The sequence below is a fragment of the Columba livia genome, chromosome 17 (genome assembly GCF_036013475.1).
Source record: "Columba livia isolate bColLiv1 breed racing homer chromosome 17, bColLiv1.pat.W.v2, whole genome shotgun sequence".
Lineage (NCBI taxonomy): Eukaryota > Metazoa > Chordata > Aves > Columbiformes > Columbidae > Columba > Columba livia.
Genome location: NC_088618.1, coordinates 7818659 through 7838293, shown reverse-complemented (window position 1 = coordinate 7838293; position 19635 = coordinate 7818659). Strand labels below are relative to the sequence as shown.

Below are 19635 nucleotides of genomic sequence, written 5' to 3'. Positions count from 1 at the left end.
GGACATCCAGGGGAAATTTCACCTTCAGCCAGCTGGTTGCTTCCCGTGCCAGGCCAGGTTGAGTCCCTGCTGTGTATCCTCAGAGCTTTGCTAAATTCATTTTAAACGTTGAGTCCGAGGACTTTCCCTGGCAGTTCTGGGACACCCCACTGCTCGCAGCGGCGGCTCCTCTGTCCGCGCCGCAGCTACTGCTCACGTGTGCTGAAAGCAAGCTTAGAGAGCTCTGCTCCGTCCTTAATACTTTAAGCATTTCTTGCTGAGAGAACACTTGCGTGGCCAAGAGGGTTCCTCTCCCACTTTTCCTCTTCCAGTTCAAATGGCTTCTGTGTTACTTTTTTCCTGGATAGCAGAGCACAAACTGGAGGGGGCACCCTCTTTGCTTACCTGCACAGCTTTCTTGCCTGACCAACACTAAGCCTTTGTCACCTTCTTGCTCAAGGCAAAGATTTCCCAGAGACAGAGAAACCACACTCTAATATTGATGAAAGAAACATATGGCATCTCTAATAAACTGTGCGACTTCAGATTTTTGTGAAGCCTGTGCGTGTTGTTTCATAGCATGCTGGAATAATTCCCACATGGGCTGGATTTTGTCTGTGTGTGTGCGCGTGTGTATGTCTACAGTGTGGTTAGCCTCGAAGCGCAGGAAAAAATGTTTGTCTGCTGTTACACATTCCTTTTCTCCCAGAGAACTGTCCCTGGAGCTGTGAAGAGGTTTGCAGTCGTCTTGTTCCCACAAGGGTGTTCAGGAGCTGGATTTGTGTGTGGTGCATCAGAAAAGCTGGAATTGGATCCCAGAACACGTGTTTGTCATCCAGTATGTGTGCTGTTGTTCCTCCACCACTTGGTATCCCAGAAAGACTGTTTAAAATGAGTAGAGGAAGGTGGCATAGAGCATGGGAAGAGGAAGCGTTTTTATGTGCAATGCTGCAGGGGCTGGGCTGCAGAGAGTGGAAGAGATCTGTTGCTCCCAACTCAAGTAAGAGTCCTTTCTGTTTTAAGGGCCGAATGGGTTAATGTTCTTAATTCCTTCTCTATTGTCAGTGTATTTCCAGTGCATTAATTGACATCTATTATGGCCTGTTAACATTCAGCTCTAGACTGCTGTGCTGTCCCATGGTCTGTCACTCCCAGACTTTACCCATGGGGCTGGTACCCCCAGCAGTGTCACAGCAGCCATGTGCTGGATGTGGCTTGGAGAAGAACGTGCTGGAAGGCTGCAGGGACTGGCTTGCTGATGAGCAAGAGTTGGCCAAGAGCTGAAGGGGAAGTGAAACCCTGCACAGGCATCTGCAAGGGTGTGATGCCAAGAGGGCGAGGAGGGTTTAGTTTCTGGCTTTAATACAAATGTCTGCTCCCAAAGTCAAAAAAAAAAAGAGAAGTTGAGGCTGCAGTTCAGCTCTCAAAGAGGGCTCTAGCAGTGTGTGCAGGGGATGCTCGAGAGAGCACAAACGTCTCTGGATGCAGATGCACAGCCTTCAGATTGCACCAGCCCTGTGCCGCGGCAGAGAGGGCTCAGGGATGCTCGGGGCTGACCCTGAGAAGTGCAGTGAGCTCGAGCATCTCGGGCTGTGCTTCACACCAGCTTGGGCCTCTCTGGGGTGGCAGCCAGTGTAGCGTTAAGTCAGCCAGAGGTGGGAAGCCCTTAGTAGAAGTTAACTCCGGTTCTTTACCTTGTCAGTTTGGCCGGTTTTTCTGCGCGGTGGCAGCAGCTGACAGCAGTTTTGGCCAGTGCCAGGGCCCAAGTGTTGGCTGATGGGGAGAGTGGAGCCGTGCCGTGGCTGCCCTGTCCCCGTGTGCCACTGCAGTGGCTGTAGTGCGCGACTGCTCGGAGCCAAGGAGCAGCAGAGCTGAGTTCTTTACTTGCCAGCTTTGTTCAGCTCAGCTCTTTGCTCTTCCTGGGAACGCTGGGAGTGCCCCATTTGTTTTGAAGCGCGTTATCAAGCGTGTGCAGGGTGTGTGTATGTGGAGCTGGGATGGCCTGTCTCTGCCGGACCTCGCCCGGGGCAGCTGGTGCCGTTCTCCCAGAGTGACTCCTGGCAGGGAAAACGAGGAGCGGGGAGTGCAGGCTGAGCAAATAAACCGCGGGATCCTGAGTGCTAGCTCCTGGAGACTGGCCATGGGGACCAAGCCTGTCCTGCTGGCCTCTGGACATTCTCAGTGCAGAAGCAAGGGAGGGGAAAAAAAATCCACTCAGCTTGTGGGAAAAGAGGCTCCAAGGGCTTAACATCTTCCTTCTGCTTTCTGCGAGGCAAAGCCCGTGGCGGTACAGATGTGGTCTGGGCTCCAGTGATGATGTTTCATTTTTCCTCGCAGACCCCTGGTGCTTGGAGCTGTGTGAACACACATGAGAGCACAGGCCAGGCCTTTTACTGCTTTACTTTGTATTGCAATTATTTTTAAGATGACTTCCCAGGCAAGTCGCTTTGCTTTCAGCCTTTTGTAATGTCTCCTGGCTATTTCCTTAGTGTGGGAACTATTCTAATCCTGCCTGCTGCGCTGAGGTCATTCTTGCTGTGATACATACACACATGAAATCTCTTTAGATTCTGCAGTCTTACATCCACTTTTATTTTCAAATAAATTACATGCTACATTAATTATACATTCAGGTGAAGTATGAGTCACAAAGACATCTGCTGTCTGCCAGCCCTATATACATGGTCACCGTGGCTGGGCTTTCTTTTTATTTTAAAGCTCTCCTGAGTCTCTGCCTTGGGTATTAAGAGATATGAAGTCCTGGAAATGTTGATTAGCAGTATTGGAAATGCCCAGCTGGACCAATAGTAATTTCCCTCTGCCCAAGGTCTGCTGTAAAAAATGTCAGGGCTGTTTATGACTTTTAGGATTCTATAAATTCTCAGAGGATCCTGCTGCTCAGAGGAGCTGGTGCCAGCTGGGATCAGACAGCAATGGAAGAAGCATCACAGCCTTCAGGAGCTGGTGTGTGTTTACCCAGTTTTGGAGGCGGTGGGCTGAATCAAGGCAGTGGGGTTAAACTGCAAATGATGCAGCTGGCCTGCAGCAAAGCCTCGCTGCTGTGATTGCACAGTGACGAGATGAGCAAGAGTGTGTCATCGCGACAGCAAGAGAGATGCTCTCTGAGATGATCTCGCATCTCCCAGCAGCTGCACTTACCATCTTGACCCTGCATAGATTTCTGCGATGCAGCCGGAGCAGCGCTCTGGATCCCTGAGCTGGAGCACACAGAAGGGAAACCGCTTGTCTCTCGCTCCTGAGATTAATACCTTTGTTGCTCCTCCGCCTACTTTAAAGAGCTCTCCTTCCCTTAGAAGGAGCCCTTGACAGTGCATGTATTTTTGAAGCAAGCGGATATCAGACAGGACAGTTATTTAACAGGACTTGGTGCTTTTTCCAGGCAGTTAATCCAGGCACATGCTTGGGAAGGACTCCAGGTCCACTGAGCACCCAAATGCTCTGGATCTCTTCTAGTGTGCTGGCAGCCCCAGGGCTGGCACTTCAGCAGCTCAGACTAGGCTCACAGAGGTGAGCAAGCTAGAAACATGTTTTCTCTGTGTGTGCTCCAGTACTGTCACGTTGATCTGTTTGGGATGCTCCCACCATCACTGTGCAGCAGGAGTGTGTCCTCTTTTCACTCGGATAAGCCTCATCTGTCCTGCCCCACCACACTCAGCTCACACCAGGTTCACGGCATTTGACTTCACAGCAATTTAAATAAACCAGAAGTGGCTGGATGGAGCCCAGTGTTCCTTTTCCTCAGTGCCTGCTCTGTTCAGCCTGCTGGTCCTTGAACAGAAAGGCTGAATGCCATCTCGTAGCTGTGTGATGGCATTATTTTCAGCAGCCCTCATTAATGTCAGTGAAAGCCTTTCTGTTTGAGGTGGTAGGGCTGGTCCTTAGCAGCTGCTCGGAGGCTCCGGCCAGTGCCAGGCGTTTTGCTGCCTTGATTGAACGGCCAGTGTCATCTGAACATCTCCCTACTCCTCCCGTGGTCACACTGTCACAGGCAGGTGTCAGTCAATAGTAGAATTGTTCTCTTGGTAAACAAGTGATGGTGTTATTGGAGCTGCCCTTCATGTAGCAGCAGTGCAGTATGTGCATGGGGTTGCTAACGAGGTATATCATGGGGCTTGTTAGTCTGAAAGCTTAATGAGCCATCTTCTGTTTCTTTGCAAAGTGTGTGGATGCTCCTTCACGTGTGCTCTTCCTCTGCTGCATCTTGCACTCAGGTATGTTTGGTACCGACGTGTGTCCCTGCGAGGCAGAGCTCACAGCACAGATGTGGGTGACTTGGAGGGCTCAGATCTCATCTGTGATGACATTAATGACAATGGATGTCTAGGAAATGTCTGGGTGAGACCTCTGCTCTTACCTCTTCAGACACTGTATGCCTGAGGGCTGAGCTATAATAATTTGTGGCTCCAGTGGATCTGTGTGTATTGGGCACCCAGAACCTGTCCCCTAGGGGATTAAGGCTTTCCCTTTATGACAAATAACTAATTTTCTTTCTTATTTTTTAAAAAATAAAATAATTAGGGCATCCACCCACCTTTTGGCTAGCACCCTGCAGTACTACACCAGCGTATGTTTTCTCTGCTGGAGGAAAGCAGTTCTTGCTTTGTATTCGCAAGGTAATGGTTTCAAAATGAGCCTGAAAACTGATTTCCCCACCTATGGCAAAATTACGTCAGGAAAGTGTCACATCAAAATTTCTTATAGCTCGGACGTGAATTTGGCCTGATGCTGTTGATTTGATCAGGTAGAGTGGGAATAGTCCGTTCCAGAGGTGTGCGGGTGAGGGAGCACGTTCCCTTTGTGCACATTATTAAACCAGGCTTCCTCTGTCCTTGCCCTGTCCCTTGGCACTGCAGGTTACAAATCCTCACATTACAATTCTTTTTTTCCCCTGAGGCTGGAGATAAGGGAAAAAACCCTTGATTTTCTGTAGTCAGAGGGCATGTGAGGCAACTGTGAGCCAGGCAGACGGCTGTGTTGGGGGCAGAACCTCTTCTCTGGGTTAAGCTGCTTTTGTTTGGGTTGGTGACTTGGAGTAGGGCTGCCGAGTCTGGACAGAATGGTGTGACATAGAGCATGGCTGTGAGAGGATGGCACGTTTCTGACAGACCTGCTTGGTGCAGTGAGGGGAAATCCCACAGCAAAACATGACTAAAGAATAAATCCCTAAAAATAAATCTCAAGAGATTTGACCTGGCAAGCTGAAGAAAATTCCTCCTTGTTCTGCATGTGACATCGGTTCTGGGATTTGCTTGGAGATGGCTACCCTTGAATTCTTAAAAAATATAACGGTTTGGCTTCATGCTGTGCTGCAGGTCCCAAGAGCCGCTTGTGGGTACCTAACCTGATTTTGCACCCCGTTCTCGTTAAAGGGCTGTGAATGACAAGTCACTCCGGGCCTGCTGTGGCTGTCACTTGTGCTGACGTTGCACGGGGCTGCTGGCTCTGCGCTAACCTACTGACTGAGCTGAGTGTTCCTTGTCCTGCCCCGCTCTCCCTTCTGACCTACGTGGCTGTTTCCGTTTCCTCTGGGTTGCCTCGTGGGGAAGCACAATCCAGCAAATGCAATTTTTCCACTCCATTGCTTCAGAGTTCTTTCTAACATTGGGTATTGCTGTGCCTTGTGTGTCCAACAACCACAGTGTTTACAGTCAAATGACTTTCTGTCTTGTCTAATATCTTCTTTAGTCCAGTTTCCTTTCTCTGACTGCCAGAAATCCATTATAATCATTTCAAAGGTGACATTTTCATGAACTCTGCTCATCCAGCACCTGCTGTGTTAGCATTTCCCATCTTATATCTTGCACACTTTACCATTTTTATTATTTTCAGATGAAGCCCAGAAAGAAATAGGTTGAATCAGCAAAACCGTTACAAAAATCCACAAGAGTGAGGAATTTACAATTATCTGTTCCTTCAGATCAGAACTGTATTAATGAGTTGCTGTTGACAGTTTTGCTGGAGGGCAAATAGGGATCGTATTGATGACTCTGGGATGAACTTTATAGTGGAAATCAAGACTGAAATAGCAGCAAGACCAGTGTCACAGCAAAGTTACCTGCAGAGAACAGATGTTATCAAGAACCCAGTTTGTTCTGTGTGATTGGGCTGTGTCCCTGATGCAGTGACATTAGCTTTTCAGCTTGGGGCACTAACGTCTTGTGACTGCTTCCTCACTCAGTTTTTGAGGGGAGGGAAATTGTTACCTTAAGGTGCAAAGGATTTGAGGAGCAGTGGAGCAATGTGATTCAAAATGTGTGGCCTTCATGACCCTCTGTGAGATTTAGGGCTTTGTTCTCTTGTCTCCTGCAATCCAGTTGGATGCTAACATTTGTTCCTAAGGCTGTGATTTTTTTATGAGAGTGGAAACGCTTCTCTCAAATTGGGTAGAAAATTCCATCCCGGCTCTGTCCTGGTCAAACTGGGTTGCCTGGTCTGGCCACAGTATCTTATATTAATTATCACTGGTGAAATTTGCCAAATGGCAGAGCTGGGTTGTAAAACCCCCTGTACCCCCTGTAAAAACCCCTTCTTTGGAAGATCATAACAGCTGCTCTGATGTTCTTGTTCCTAGTGCGAAGCTCAATGGGGCCTTGTGGCAGAATGGTGGGGATACTGGGTGTGTGCATGGTGGTGGTATCTGTGAAATCTTCTCCTGGCCCTGCAGTTTTGCATTGTGCCAGCCCAGAGCTGTGTGCTGCCCCTGCCCCCAATTAATGATCCCATTTGCAGTGCCTCTGAGATTGTCGGCGTATTCTGAACTAACCCTGGAGCTGACACGTTCCTCTGGTCAGGGTTGGTGGTGTGGGGATGAAATGCAATAGGATGAAACATCAGCTTTTCCACAGGGCCATTGTACAATATAGTTATTTTTAAAGGCAAGTTTTTTAGGCAATTTGCAATAATCCAAACCAAGAGCCAGTTTGTTTTAAATATGGATGAAAAGTGCCCGAGTCCTTTGAAACTGAGAGAAGCTGGGCACCTCCTGTGTTTTCATACATTTGGCTCTGGTGAGCAGCTTTGCCACTGTTCTCCCCGCCCACCACCATCGCTCTCTCTGATTTCAGTTGCTCTGTAGCACAAGCTTTTGCGCTGTCCCATGCGCAGGATGCTGCAGAGGAATTTACACACCTGGTGTTAGGGTTAGAGCTGCCTTTCATGTGCTGCGGTCCACGGATCAGGTCCAGGAAAGGGGTTGATGAAGGAAACTAAGTGGAAAAATACTGCAGGAGGTAGGCTTCAGGCTGCTCTGAATGGCCCTTTCATCTTTGTCTCAAAAAATCAGTAAGAGCAGTAGCTCTGTGAAAATGGCTCTAAAAGAATCATGGCCACGCTCAGGAGTGATAGACCCATCTAAAATCTAGGTTTCTTTATTGGAACTGAAACTTTTACAATGCTGCTTCTTTTTAGGGACTTTGTTTGGCAAAGATGCTCCATTGTGGGTTAGTGGTCTTAACATATCATCCTACCTTGTTTCTTTTGAAAGTTGTCCTCTATATCCTCTTCTTTACTTGCTATAGCAAGAACATCAGTATTGACTAGGCTCCCTGCAGTGTGGAGTGGGTGCTTTCACTTTTAAAATCCATTTCTAAGGCTCTTGTGTAAGCAGTGAAATAGGATCTGCTCCCACAGGAACGGTTTATATAGTTAAATCGAAGTATTACTGGAATAGGAAAATACAACCTTCGTCATCTCTAATTCTGCCAGGGCATTGATGTCCTTACGTCTGTGGAATTCCGTTGCATAGAGGAAGCCGGTTTGTCTGGGAAGAGTGTTGTTTGGTTTTTTTCTTCAATTAGGTTACTTTCTGTTGCTCTTAATATTCTAATGATTTCACAGCATCTCTTTAATATCCTCAGATCTTGCTGTCTACAATATTCAACAGTCCCTCAGTACATCTTTCCAGCCTATAGCTTTGGAAAATATAGGATGTGGTTTTGCATCTGTTAGTTCCTCAAGTACAGTACAGTCTGATTCTTATTAAGCTGCACTCAAGTGAAGCCTTTGCTTTCAGTCTGAATGGCTTTTACCTGTAAATTGAGCAATTTAAAAATTAAAAGCAAGCAAAAACCCAGAAAAACAACAATATGTAGGAAAACTCTGTAGGAGCATTAGTGCATGGCTGCTCTCACTTGCAGGATTATTCATGTGCAGTTGTTTGCAGACACAATGGCTGTCCATTCCTGCACACAGGGAGCAGCTGAGCACTGGAAAAGTGTGAAGCTTATAGCAAGCAGGAGTCTCCTGCAAACAGCGTTGGTGGCATTTTCCTTGGGAGAGAGAAGGTGGCTCAAAGCTGTCCAGGGTGTCTGGGTGCAGGGTGAAGAGCACAACCCCTTCTGAATGCCCTCCAGCCCAGGATCCTCGAGGGGCTGGCAGGCATTGCTGGCCCAGCCAGGGGTGTTCGTAGTCATGTTCTCTCCACTGCTGTTTTGGGGGTGGCAGAATCTAGCTCACAACATAACCCCTCTACATTTCTGTCTGGAGGCCATGATTTTTACAGATATGCAAGAGCTACTTTGAAGAAGTGGCTTCACTCCTCTGTGAGTCACTCACACCACAAATGAAGCTTCCCAGGGGCGATGGAGCCTCAGGAGTCCCTTAGTCCAAATGTTCAACTTCAGACCTGCTCCTTCCTTGTAGGGGTGCTCCTTGGGGCGCTGGGGTGTGACACACACCCTGCTCAGCTCCTGGCTGTTGGAGCTTTCCTGTTGGGAGCTGGCAGGCGCTGCTCCTCATCTTCCCAACAAGGCAACCTGTCGGTTGGACATTGGCTTCCCCACTGGGTCATCACCGTGCTGATAACTTCTGCTGGCATCTTACCAAGTTACAGGTGTGAGGGAAGGTGTCATGCCCAGGGTTGCTGTGGCACACGTGAGGCCAAGGCCATGTACATGGGCTGCAGTTGAACTGCGTCCAAACAGCATATGGGTTGCAGTAGCTGTATTTGCTGACAAAATGGCCCCATCCAATAGCTGCCATTGCAATGAGACTGGGAATTCTGGAAGAGACCCATAAACCCTCAGTGCCTTCCTGTGTAAAGCAAAGTCTGGAGTGAGAGGAAAAAACCACGACCGTGTAGGAGGGAACTGTATGACAGTGATGTGTCTTGGCCGTTACTGCTTGAGGCACTGTTGGATACTGTGGTCAGTTTAGTGCTTCCAAGAATGAGACACTGATTCATCTGTGGTCAATGTGTTTTTAAAATGATGCCACTAAACTTGTCGGTTTTCTCCTCACCAAGTGTGGCCGTTGCAAGGCTCTTTTCCTTAGGATGCCCCTGTGCTGGTGACCTGAATTTCCATCCTCCTTGCTCAGCCTGGTTCCTTAGGTGTTGGATTAAGTACCACCTGATCTAAGTAGGAGAATGCTGCTGCTGCTTTGGCCAGTGTGGTCACCTGGACAGTGGACTGTGTGGCTGTGCTGGAGAGGCCACAGGGTTGTGGTGTTGGTGCTCAGTGCTGCATGGATAGCATCAGTTGCCAGCACAAACCATTTCCAACACCTTGTGCATGGTGAGAGAGAGTTGTGCTACTGCAGTGCAGGTGCTGGTGGGCCAGCGGCTGGAGCCGGGCACGAGGCAGAGCGACGCGGTTGAGCTGGTCTGACAGCACAAGCTGTGATTTCTCCCCAGTGCTCTGCTTGGGTTGGAGTGGGGGAGCTGGAGGTTGGGGCATAGTCCTGTGAAGCTTGTGCCATACCCTGTTCTTAACTCAAAGCAGTTCTTGTAGGGGAAGGAGGGAGGGTGGAGGGTTCAGATGGCAGCCAATGGGGAGGCAGAGATTAATGAAGTGTTGAGCTCTTAATGAGGAACATGCTCTGTTGATTTAGGTTTCCCTCCCCACCCATCCCACTCTTTTCAGTCTGTGGCACAGCCTTGAGAGCAGCTTGAGAACGGAAGTGATTTCAGACTGGAGGTGACCTCATCTGTCTCCAGCTCCGAGGTGGAGCAGCATTTGGAGCCACGGCTACAGCTTAAGCCACTAGTTGAATGATGCAGGCGAGGGGCCGAGGCTCTGGGAAAGCCCTGTGCCTGCGACTCAGCAGAGTGCTCTTGGCATGTATGGGTGGTGAGATGTCACCCTGAGGCCTCCTGTGAGGTCCTGGCATCTCACCCCAGTTACCAAGGTTTAAGGCTGCTTGGCGATGTCTGATGTCTGCCGTGGATAGAAGAGTCTCTGCTGGGATTTTTCTGTCTGAGGGCCCTGTGGATCAGGGGAAAAGGGGATCAGAGCCCTCCTGGAGGCTTTGCTTTCTAGGAGTGGAGATGTCAGTGGGAGCGCTGAGGATCTGGAGCGTGGGGTGGGAGCCAGCTGGGGTGTCAGCTCCAGGTCCTAGGTAGTGGTGGGGAGCTCAGGAGAGCGCAGGCAGAAGCTGATTGCAGAAACTACCAGAAAATTCTCCTTCCTGACGTGGCAAAGGGCCCTTCTTCCTCCTGCCTTGATGTCTGCTCCTCTGAGATGGCCAAGATTTTCTCTTGCACAGTTAGAGCCTGGAGTCCTTGGACTTTGCCAGTGTCCAGCAAGCTCAGCTCCACCCTGGCTGCTGGAGCTGGGCTACCAGGCGCAGCTCTGAACTTCAGTAAATGACCGTGTGCTCCAGCAAGGACAGAAGGACAGCTTCCAAGTGCCGTGTCACAAGCTGTGTGGGGGAGTCCAGCCACTTCCCCTTGAGCCTCATCGTCTTCTGGCTCGAGCTCAAGCTGAAGAGATGCTGGGCTGTGGCAGGCTGTGAGTGGGAAAATAAAAGCAGTATTTTCTCATGTCCCTGTGGCTGTGGAGGAAACTCCCTGAAGCTGGGTTGGCAGTATTGGAGGGGGGATAAGTTCACAGGAGGAATTCACTTTTCCCTTGGCCTCATCCCAGATGGTATCAAGACTCTTGCTTGGAGATAAATCCCCTCCCACCACTGTTAAATAGGGAGATTTTAATCATTCATAGGATCTACCAAGACATATCCCCCAGCCCTCCTGCCCCCCTTCCCTGTTGCACTGGAAGCATGGACTGGAAACAGATCCCATCATGACTTTATCATGGTGAGGACAAGAGTTTATGGTCCCATTTTCCTCCTTCCTGCCTCAGAGTTGTCTCCATGCCTGTATGTGATGGAACAACCCAAAAGCAGGAATTTTGCTCCAAAAATGTCCCTTTTGTTCCCTCTGCTGGACATCCCGCAGCTGTGTGCATGACACTAGAGTGCAGTGGCAGGTGACTGTGGCTGGCTGGGTGACAGAGGAGCTCTGCCATGTCTGTGAGAAGGGGTTTGGGTCAGCGGAACCCAAGGGAGCCTTGTGCTGCTGCCAGCGGTGAAGGACACGCAGCGCCAGTGCTCGTGGCTTGACAGGGCTCAGGTCCTTGGCAGCCCCCTGCAGCACTCCAGAAAGGGGCCATTGAGCCTGTTGCCCAAGTCAGGAGGGCACAATAAAGAAGATGTGTCCGAGCAGCAGCCTGCAATGGGCTCGTGTGTTGGGAACAAATGAGCCTTTGTACCAGGCGCTGCCTTCAGCAGGAGATTTGTCAGCTTGGGAGATGGGATGCTAATGCAGGGCTCTGTGCCCAGCCCTGCTGCTGGTTCAGAGCTAACCGGCAGCTGGCGGCACACTCACCAGTTCTCCCTTTGCTGTGGGAGGTCTCTGCAGCAGGTCCTGCTTGCCACGGTGTGCTGAATAGCTGCAGGAGGCAGGACTCCCCGACCTCTCAAGTGCTGGTGTCCAGCAGCCTGGCCTGAGCCATGAGCTCCGCATGTGTGCGGGCTCTGTGTGTGCCTTGCGATGCGGCAAGTCCCCAGGAATGGCTTCAGGGTCACTGGGACAGGGCTGTAATGGATCAGGATGGCAACGTCACTGTGTGTGGGGCTTTGAGAAGTTCAGGGAAGACTCTTGGAAGAGTTCAGGGCTGAGTGGGACTGCTTGAGGTCTGTCCCCTGGGGTTCCTCTCCCATCTCTGGGTGCAGTATTGGTGCGGAGCTGAGGGCGGCTGTGCCTGCCGGGTGGTGGAGTGCCACCCTCTCCAGAGTGGTGTGGTTGGTGGTGGGGTATGCGAAACCACAGACAGGCTGAGAAGCTGGTGACAGGGTTGGGGCAGTAGGACAAGACTGTGTTGGGAAGGATCACCTGCATGAAGTTGTGTGGGGTGCTCTAGGCTTTTGATTTTGTGGCAGTTTTGTCCATCTGGTTGCTGCTACTTCAGTGTCACAGGAAGTGTGCTGCTGCTGCATTTTATTCGTGGTATGTCCTGATATTTCATCCTTTCTGACCCAAGAGCACTATTCTCCATGGAAAGCTCCGTTCAGCTCTCTCCAAGCAAGACTACAAAGATTTGTTGAGAAGGAAAGGAGAGCTTAGTGCATGTTCTGCCACAGTTGCAAATGCACCACAGACACCAGCTCTTCCAAAGGTGGGGGGTGCTAAGGGGCATTGCAGGGCCTGGGGGCAGGTTGGGATGAGCACGACATCTCTTCTGGCTCTGAAGAACACTGTGTACTCAGAGAGGAAGCAGCAACCACAGGAAAAGGGTAGTTGCTGAACTCAAATTTCTAAGAATTAAGCAACCTGTTTCAAAGCATGAAATCTCCTGTTGAGCAAGAGAACCATTTACCCTCCTGAGGCAGGTGTGACTGGTAAAACAAGCCAGCAGAGTCCTGCAGTTCAGCTGCCAGACAGGGCAAATACTTCCTTAGCCCTCCCCACACAGGGTGTCCCCCGTTTTCCTCCCTTCCCTCCTCCTGCTTCTGTTTTCAGAAGCTGACTAGTCACTCCTATACCACACACTACAGTTTCTATCCCTGTTGTCTGCTTCATGCTTTTGTGTGGGCTTGGACTGCTGGCACATCCTGCCCAGTTTTTGGGGAGGTGGGTACATGGTTGCCTCAAGCAGTGCATACATACAAATGCATACATGAAAAAGGAGCCTACGTAAGGATTGCTTTGCCCAGCGTGATCTCCGCAGGACCCTGATATGGAAAGAAAGAGGGCCTGGTAGCTGTTAATTCTGGGATCCTGGCTTATCAGTGGCAGATGCTTTTTGACTTCGTAGAGGGCAGACCAAGAGATGGGGGAACAGCTTAGTCAACCCCTCTGCTGCTGCGGTGCCATGCAGAGCAGTAAGTGCAGCTGTGCTGTCTGCTGGGAGCTCTCTGTGCCCCAGGGAAATGGCCTGTGGGTGGGTGTATGATGGAGCTTGGTAGCACAACCCAAGTGGGAGGGCTGCTGTGCCTCCCAGATGTGTACTTTGCACAGAAGGGAGTACTAGGTGGCTCTGGGGAAAGTGAATTCAGACTGTGTGTCTGTCCCAACTGGTTACAGTTTAGTCCCTCTGTGCTCAGGAGAGCAAAATCTCTCTGGAGTTCTTTGCTCTGTAGCTGCTCCCGCAAGCCAGCACGTAAGTGGAAACAGATGGCGTCATCTCAGTGGTTAGTAGGAATATCTCGCTGCTGGAAAACTGCTAATGAAGTTTGGGGCCGCACTGAAGAACACCGAGGCTGCTGTGCTGATGGGGCATGCTGGCTCCTGGCTCTGTGCTGGGGTGCCAGTTACCCCCTCTCTGGTGCAGAGCAGTGGGATTGCTGAGCAGCCTCCCAGCCCAGTGAGCTGCAGTGTTTCCTGTAACAGCTTCAGACAGAATGTTCCTCTGGGTACCACAGAGCCATCAGGACCTATCAGAGTCCATCAGTCTTGGTAAATAATCCTTATGGGCATCCTTATTGTGAGCTCTGGACCTCGCACCTGCATTATAGAAGGGCATGGGTAGCTCTCATATTCAACACGATCTCTGCTAAGACTCTGAGCCAGATACTTCTCCATCCAAAAGGGTCTTTTGCTCTATTTCTCTACAGGTCAGCATTTCTGATGAGGAGAAGCAACGCTCAGCAGTTACCGACTATTCTTAAGCTTGAAAGAAGCTTTGTTTGCATTCCCTTTGACAGCACAATTTGATTTAGATATTCAGTGACTTGAAGTTTTCTCTCATCATCGTAGCATTTAATAAAAGTGTGGGTCTCCAGTTGTGCTGCAGGGCACAGAGAAGTGGTGACTTGCGCAGCAAAGGTGCAACCAGGCTTGGTGTTTGCTGGAGCAAATAAATGGGGGAGAAGGGAAGAGAAAGGTGTTGGAGAGCGTCTCTTTATTCCCTTTTTCATTATTCTGACAGCATCCTCCCAGACGTGGCTTTGGTGTCTGCACTGGCAGGGTGCAAGGAGCTGGCGTGGACACTGGATGGCTGCACAGCCACAGGGAACTGGGGAATAATCCTGGTCCCCAGCTTCTCTCCATTAACCTCAGCTGCACCAGCCTTGGGCTGTAAAACACGTTGATAGCCTTTGAAGTGTGGGACTACCCCTGCTGTTTGCTGCCTTGCAGTCCTTTTTCTTCTTTCGTGCAGCAAACTGCCAGGCTTTACATCTGCATGGCCAGTGCCACAGCCATGTTGGTGGTCCAGCAGGACCAACTCCTCCTCTACTGTCCTCTGTCAGGTGGAAATGGTGTGTCTGCATCTCTGCAGGTCTGGGGATGCTTTTGCAACCATCACGGCTTCAGGGACCAGCACTGCTTCCCAGAGAGCCACTGCTTGGTGACAGGGGAGAAGGACAGATAGATATCCTACGGGCTCAGTGAGCATCTCTGCAGATACTTCATGTGAGCATATGCTCCTGTGATGCAGCTTTTGTGTTGATTTACTCCAATTTCATTGTTCTTCCATTTCTTCCTCAGGTTTCCTGCAGGAGAGTGTTATGATCTTTTTCTGAGAGCATCTCTCACCATTGCTGATAATCGGGTGTACTTTTTTAGGCACTACCTGAAAGGAGTGTTTTGCACCACAGCTCATAAATTGAGGCGTGCTGATTAGCTAATTGCTTCCAGTTGGCAACAACATCACATTAATTTTCATCACACACATTTTCTGTGTCATTTGGGGAGAAGGAGCAGGGTGCAGGTGTGGGAGGGAAAGCCGTGTTTGCCAGACTGAAAAGGACAAATGCTTCTGCAGCGAAATACTCAAACTGTTGTGCAGCTCATTCTGCTGTTTGTATTGAACCAAGAGCAACATCCAAGGGAGGGAAAGGAGCAGAATTTCCCTCTGACTAATGCTGCTGGATCGTACAGAGCTGCGGGGGAACTGCCAGCCAGAGGAACCATCAGGAGGAAAAAGGAAATGGAAAGGGAATCTAATTATCCATCTGCAAAGACAGACACTAGTCATGATGCAGGGCCCAGCCCTGGGCGGGCTGATGTGGGCAGAGAGGTTTGCGCAGACTGGTTGCATGGTGGGGCTGGGAAATGGGCTCCCGGGGGTCCCCTCTGGGGTGGCAGATGGTTGAGCACACGTCATGGGGAGGTGGGTGAGACTGGAAGCCACATAGCTGTGTTTGATACTGCCAGGCTCTGAGGGGTGGCACTTTGCAGCCGGGTATGGCTGTGTCTCCTCTCGGTGGAAGAGGAGGGTGGGTAGAGCCGTGCAGATGCACAGGGAGGCGGGTAAATGCCTGGTACCTTTCAGCAGGTTCTTCTCTGTCAGCTGGGCTGGTGGTGCAAGTCTGAGGGTGAGGGAAGGAAGGTGGAGGCCCCTGCGAGCCTCTGCCGACTCGGTGAGCGTTCCTCAGTGTTACTGCAGAGTGTCTGCACGGGGGCAGGGAGGGAGGGTGAGGGAATGGAGCCTGGGGGTCTGAGCACTGTGGGGAGACCTGGAGGAGACCCCCTGGAAAGGAGAAGATGCCTCTTCCTCCTAGTCATGAAAAGCAGCAGTCTGTCTGTCCTTGAGGGGTGCAGTCTGCAGAGCTTTTTGGGGTTATTCATCACATGGGCTGGGGCTGGCTTTGCTCTCCTTGTGTGCCTCCCAGGGCTGAAGGTTGCTTTAGAGAGCTGCCTTTTTTTCTCCTTAACTAGTGGAACTAAAAATGATCTACTGAGCTAAGAGTGGACTCATTCTCCTCTCTTGTGGGCATCAGCTACTCCTAAAGTTATGTTAATTGTAGCTGAGAGACCCAAACAGAGGTCGGGAGCAGCCCCAAGACAGTTGGCTCATATTCTCCCACTATTGTTTTCAGGAGCCTGCTGGGAGGACAGCAGGATTAAGAAAAACCTCCTTGCACAGCTGGGACTATCCATGAGATGGGTATACTGGGGATGAACTGGGAGCATCCCTGCTTGGATGGAGCATCCCTTTTCCAGCCTTATTTGTCCACTGCCTTGCTCTCTGTGGTCCCCGCTCGGTGTGCTGTTTGCAGGTGTGGTGCCCCAGCCTGGACTGTCTTCCCCGGCGATGCCCTTGGATCAGCCCTGCTGGACCAGGTGTGAGTGTTTCAGGCTGCTCAGGGGCCATTTTGTCCTCTTCAGGTCAGGATCCAGCCTCTTTGGTAGACAGGCCTGATCCTGCATCCCTTACTCACGTGAGCAGTCGTCTCTATTTCACGGGACTACTCGGTGAGTAAGGATCGCAGGACTGGGACCACTACCTGTAACTTTAAAGTGGACCTTCTGTAGGATCCTGTCCCCAGCCTTTTGTTGTTCTTGGAAGTTAATGTGCATCAATAGCTTCCAAAACTGCTGATGCTCTTGTCATTTGGATGGAGAACCTGAAAGCTGGAGAAGCAGGGCCCTTCCATTTCTGAGGTTAAATCTCCATTATTTTCCACCCTCTCCGTCCAAACAGCTCCCAGTCCAGCCAGCTTCTGTGCCATGGAGCAATGTGTACCTGTTTGTCTCCAAAGCATTCCTGTTCCCAGCTTCCTGAGGCTGGCAGGGCTCTGCTCTGCCTCTCTCTGCTTTTCCCAGCTGTGGCTTTGAGATGACAGGGAGAGAATCAATTTAAGCCTGATTTGTGCTGCAGAACTGGAGGATGAAGCAGAGGGAAAGATGAATAGCAGAAGCGCTGAGAGACTTCTGCAGGCCTTCCTGCACCACCTGGTTTCTCCGGACAGGCTAAATTTGGAAACCTCTTATTCGCTAATGTTTTGAACGTGTTTGCAGTTAGAGATGTCAGTGCCTATGACCCTACATGTGGCGGAAGCAATGAGTGTTGCATGTTTGATCTGCAAATTTATTTCTGTCTGTCCCTGCTCAGGGGAGCTGGGGTGGGAGCTCACAGTTCAGAGCTGAGCCCTGTGCCCCACAGGACCTGCTCTTCTGCAGGACGGCTTCTCCCTCGTGTGGAACTCGTTGGTACAGCACTGAGAAGGTCTGGCTGGAAGTGGCTCCTCCTGTGCATCTGCAGAGAGGAGAGCAGCCAAGCGTCTAATGGAAAAGTTCCAGCCAGTTCTACATCTGCTCTATTTGTTACGTTTTGCAGATGATCCTAAATGATAGGCAGAGGAGCTGGGCGTGACAAGAGCTGTGAACTTGCTCCAGAGGCAGTCACGAGTTTAAACAAGTGGGAGGCAATTTATGGCCGTTGATCCTTTTTCAGAGCTGTAAGTGAAGGCATTGGGTGCGTCACATGGTGCCTCTTGGGAAGCGTGAGGCACTTCACGTGGAAGCAGGGGACACAAATACCTTTAAAATTGAATTTGATTGATTTCTGGAGGGATTATGTGGCAAAGCAGCAGTGATCCTTGAGCGGAAATTGAAGCTTGACCTGTGGTGTAGGTAAAAGAAAAGGCAAGACATCTGGTTGCTGTGCTGATTGTGCTTGTGGCACTGTATGTACAGGAGATTAATTCTGTGCTTTGGGACTCCTGCAGTGCTGGTATGGTTTCTTGCTTTTCTCTGAGTATCAAAGGATGAAGCCTGACTGAAGTGTCAGCGCCCTGATGCTCACAGTAACCACTTACCTAGAGCCTTGTGTAACAGTTCAAGGTTAATTAATCATGGGTCAAGTCAGCAGGATCCTCAGGGTGAATGTGTAGCTCTCCTGGTGACAGAGCAGCAGAGTCCAAACCTTGTGACACCCATAAGATTCACCTGTCTGGAGTCAACACCGACTTCCCATGCAGTGGGAGCAGAGGCAGCAGGAGGAGAAGGTGGGAACTGAGCCATGGAGGTTCCCAGCTGCACACCCACAGGGGTGCTTCTCAGCCTCCAGTGCCCTGGTCCAAGCTGGGACCAGGCCTTCTGCCCCGTGCCAGGTTTACTGCCTGCTGCTGCTCCTGTTTGACTTGAACAAGCACCTCTGGGACTGTTCCTCCTGTCCTGGTAGAAAACAGCCGGGAACCGAATTTCCCTTCTATGGGGAATTCCGAAAATAGCTTTGTCCACTTCAGAGGAAAAAACATAAATGTTGTCATGACGTGACTGTACTGACCTTGCTGAGGCATGGATGTACCAAGTTTCACCACCCTATACGCAGGTCAAGCCAGCTGGGTGCCTCCCTGACAGGACCCTATTGCCTGGCTCTGTGCTGCTCAAGAGTGTCTGTCAGGACCAGGCTGAAGATTTTCCTGCCATGTCCTGAACACATGTTTTTTTTTAAATGGTGTATCACTTCCACATCCGATGACTGTGCAATAGCACAGCCCTGTGTCTGCCTTCAGTTAGTGCTGTTGGTGAAGCCTGGCTCCTTGTTCTTTGTTCCCTGGGCTGGCGGTGTGGAGTGCAGCATGGGGGTTCACCCCTGCCTGCTCTTACAAGGCTGATGGGCTACTCTTGAGGAGCATTTCTATGCTTCAGCCAGCTGCCCAGTGCTGAATTTCACATTCTGTGAGATTACATCTAAATACCTGAAATAATGTGTTTTCTTTCCTCTTCCCAGAGCCCGTCTTCAGTGCTGCAGGCTAGAAGTTCCCTCTAACAAAAGAAGTAGGACATTGCTCCGTCACTGCTAGTGCACAGCCACAGCTCTTCCCACATGTGCTGCGTCGCTGCCAGGAGCAGCCCTTGAGGCTGTGGTCGCCCCACGCTGGCTTTTACAAGCCGAAGGAGAGGGACATTGCAGAAGGATGGGTGTGCGGTTTGGCTCTGCCCTGGCTCCATTGTTAGTAAGCAAGTGCTTAACACAGAGGGACCGGGCTGTGCCAGACAGTGGTCATTGATTATTTTTTTTTGTCTTCCTCTTTTGCTGTCACAGTTTGACAAGAAGGGCTGGTCTTTGAGGTGGAGTTGGCTTGGTGCACCCCGAGCCTACCTTTCCCTAGCTGAGTGATCAGCCGGTTGGGACCGAGCAGTGCTCCTCCCTGGCAGTCAGAGCTCTGGATTCTGCTGCCAGCTTCACCCCGAGCTGCTGCTGCCGCCTGCCTGGAGAGGAGGTTAGAGCTACCTGTGGTTCACAAGCCAGGGGAAGAAACACTTTGGTTTCATTCTAGGTCTTGAAAGGGCAAAGATGTGCATTGCTCTGCTGCACACCAGATGTGGGATGTCCTGTGTGCTATTTTTCCTCTTTCAAGAGTGTCATAGAGGCTGGGGTTTACTCTAGGCATTTCCAGGGGCTGCGTGGAAAGGGAGCGGGACAATCAGGAAGGACAGGGGCAAAATAAGGTTGGCTTGGCTGTCTTTGGAAAGTTTGCACACAGACTAACCTGAGCCAATGGCTATGGGTGTGTCATGTGGCACATCTGCTGGACACAAATGTGTCCTCTCCATGGCCTGTCATTTCTGGTTTGATGATTCTGGATAGGAGAGGAGCCAAGATGAGCATCTGTAGGAAAAGCAGAGGAAGCAAAGTATGGGACCAGTTGACCCTCCTTCAACACTTTGAAAGCTATAGAGTTGTC

At 50.5% G+C, this 19635-nt stretch overlaps 1 protein-coding gene across 5 annotated transcripts in view; it reads left to right on the top strand.

Moving 5' to 3' along the window:
- Positions 1 to 19635, top strand: part of SEPTIN5 (septin 5) — a 38746-nt gene that overhangs the window by 5566 nt on the left and 13545 nt on the right. The window contains exon 1 of one of the 5 annotated variants that reach the window (XM_021284507.2): positions 4152 to 4211. The exons of the other annotated variants lie outside the window; for them this stretch is intronic. Within the exon in view, the coding sequence (XP_021140182.1) occupies positions 4167 to 4211 (45 nt within the window). The 5' untranslated portion in view covers positions 4152 to 4166. Of the gene's footprint in view, positions 1 to 4151; positions 4212 to 19635 lie in introns of those variants that run through there. 5 annotated transcript variants of the gene reach the window in all.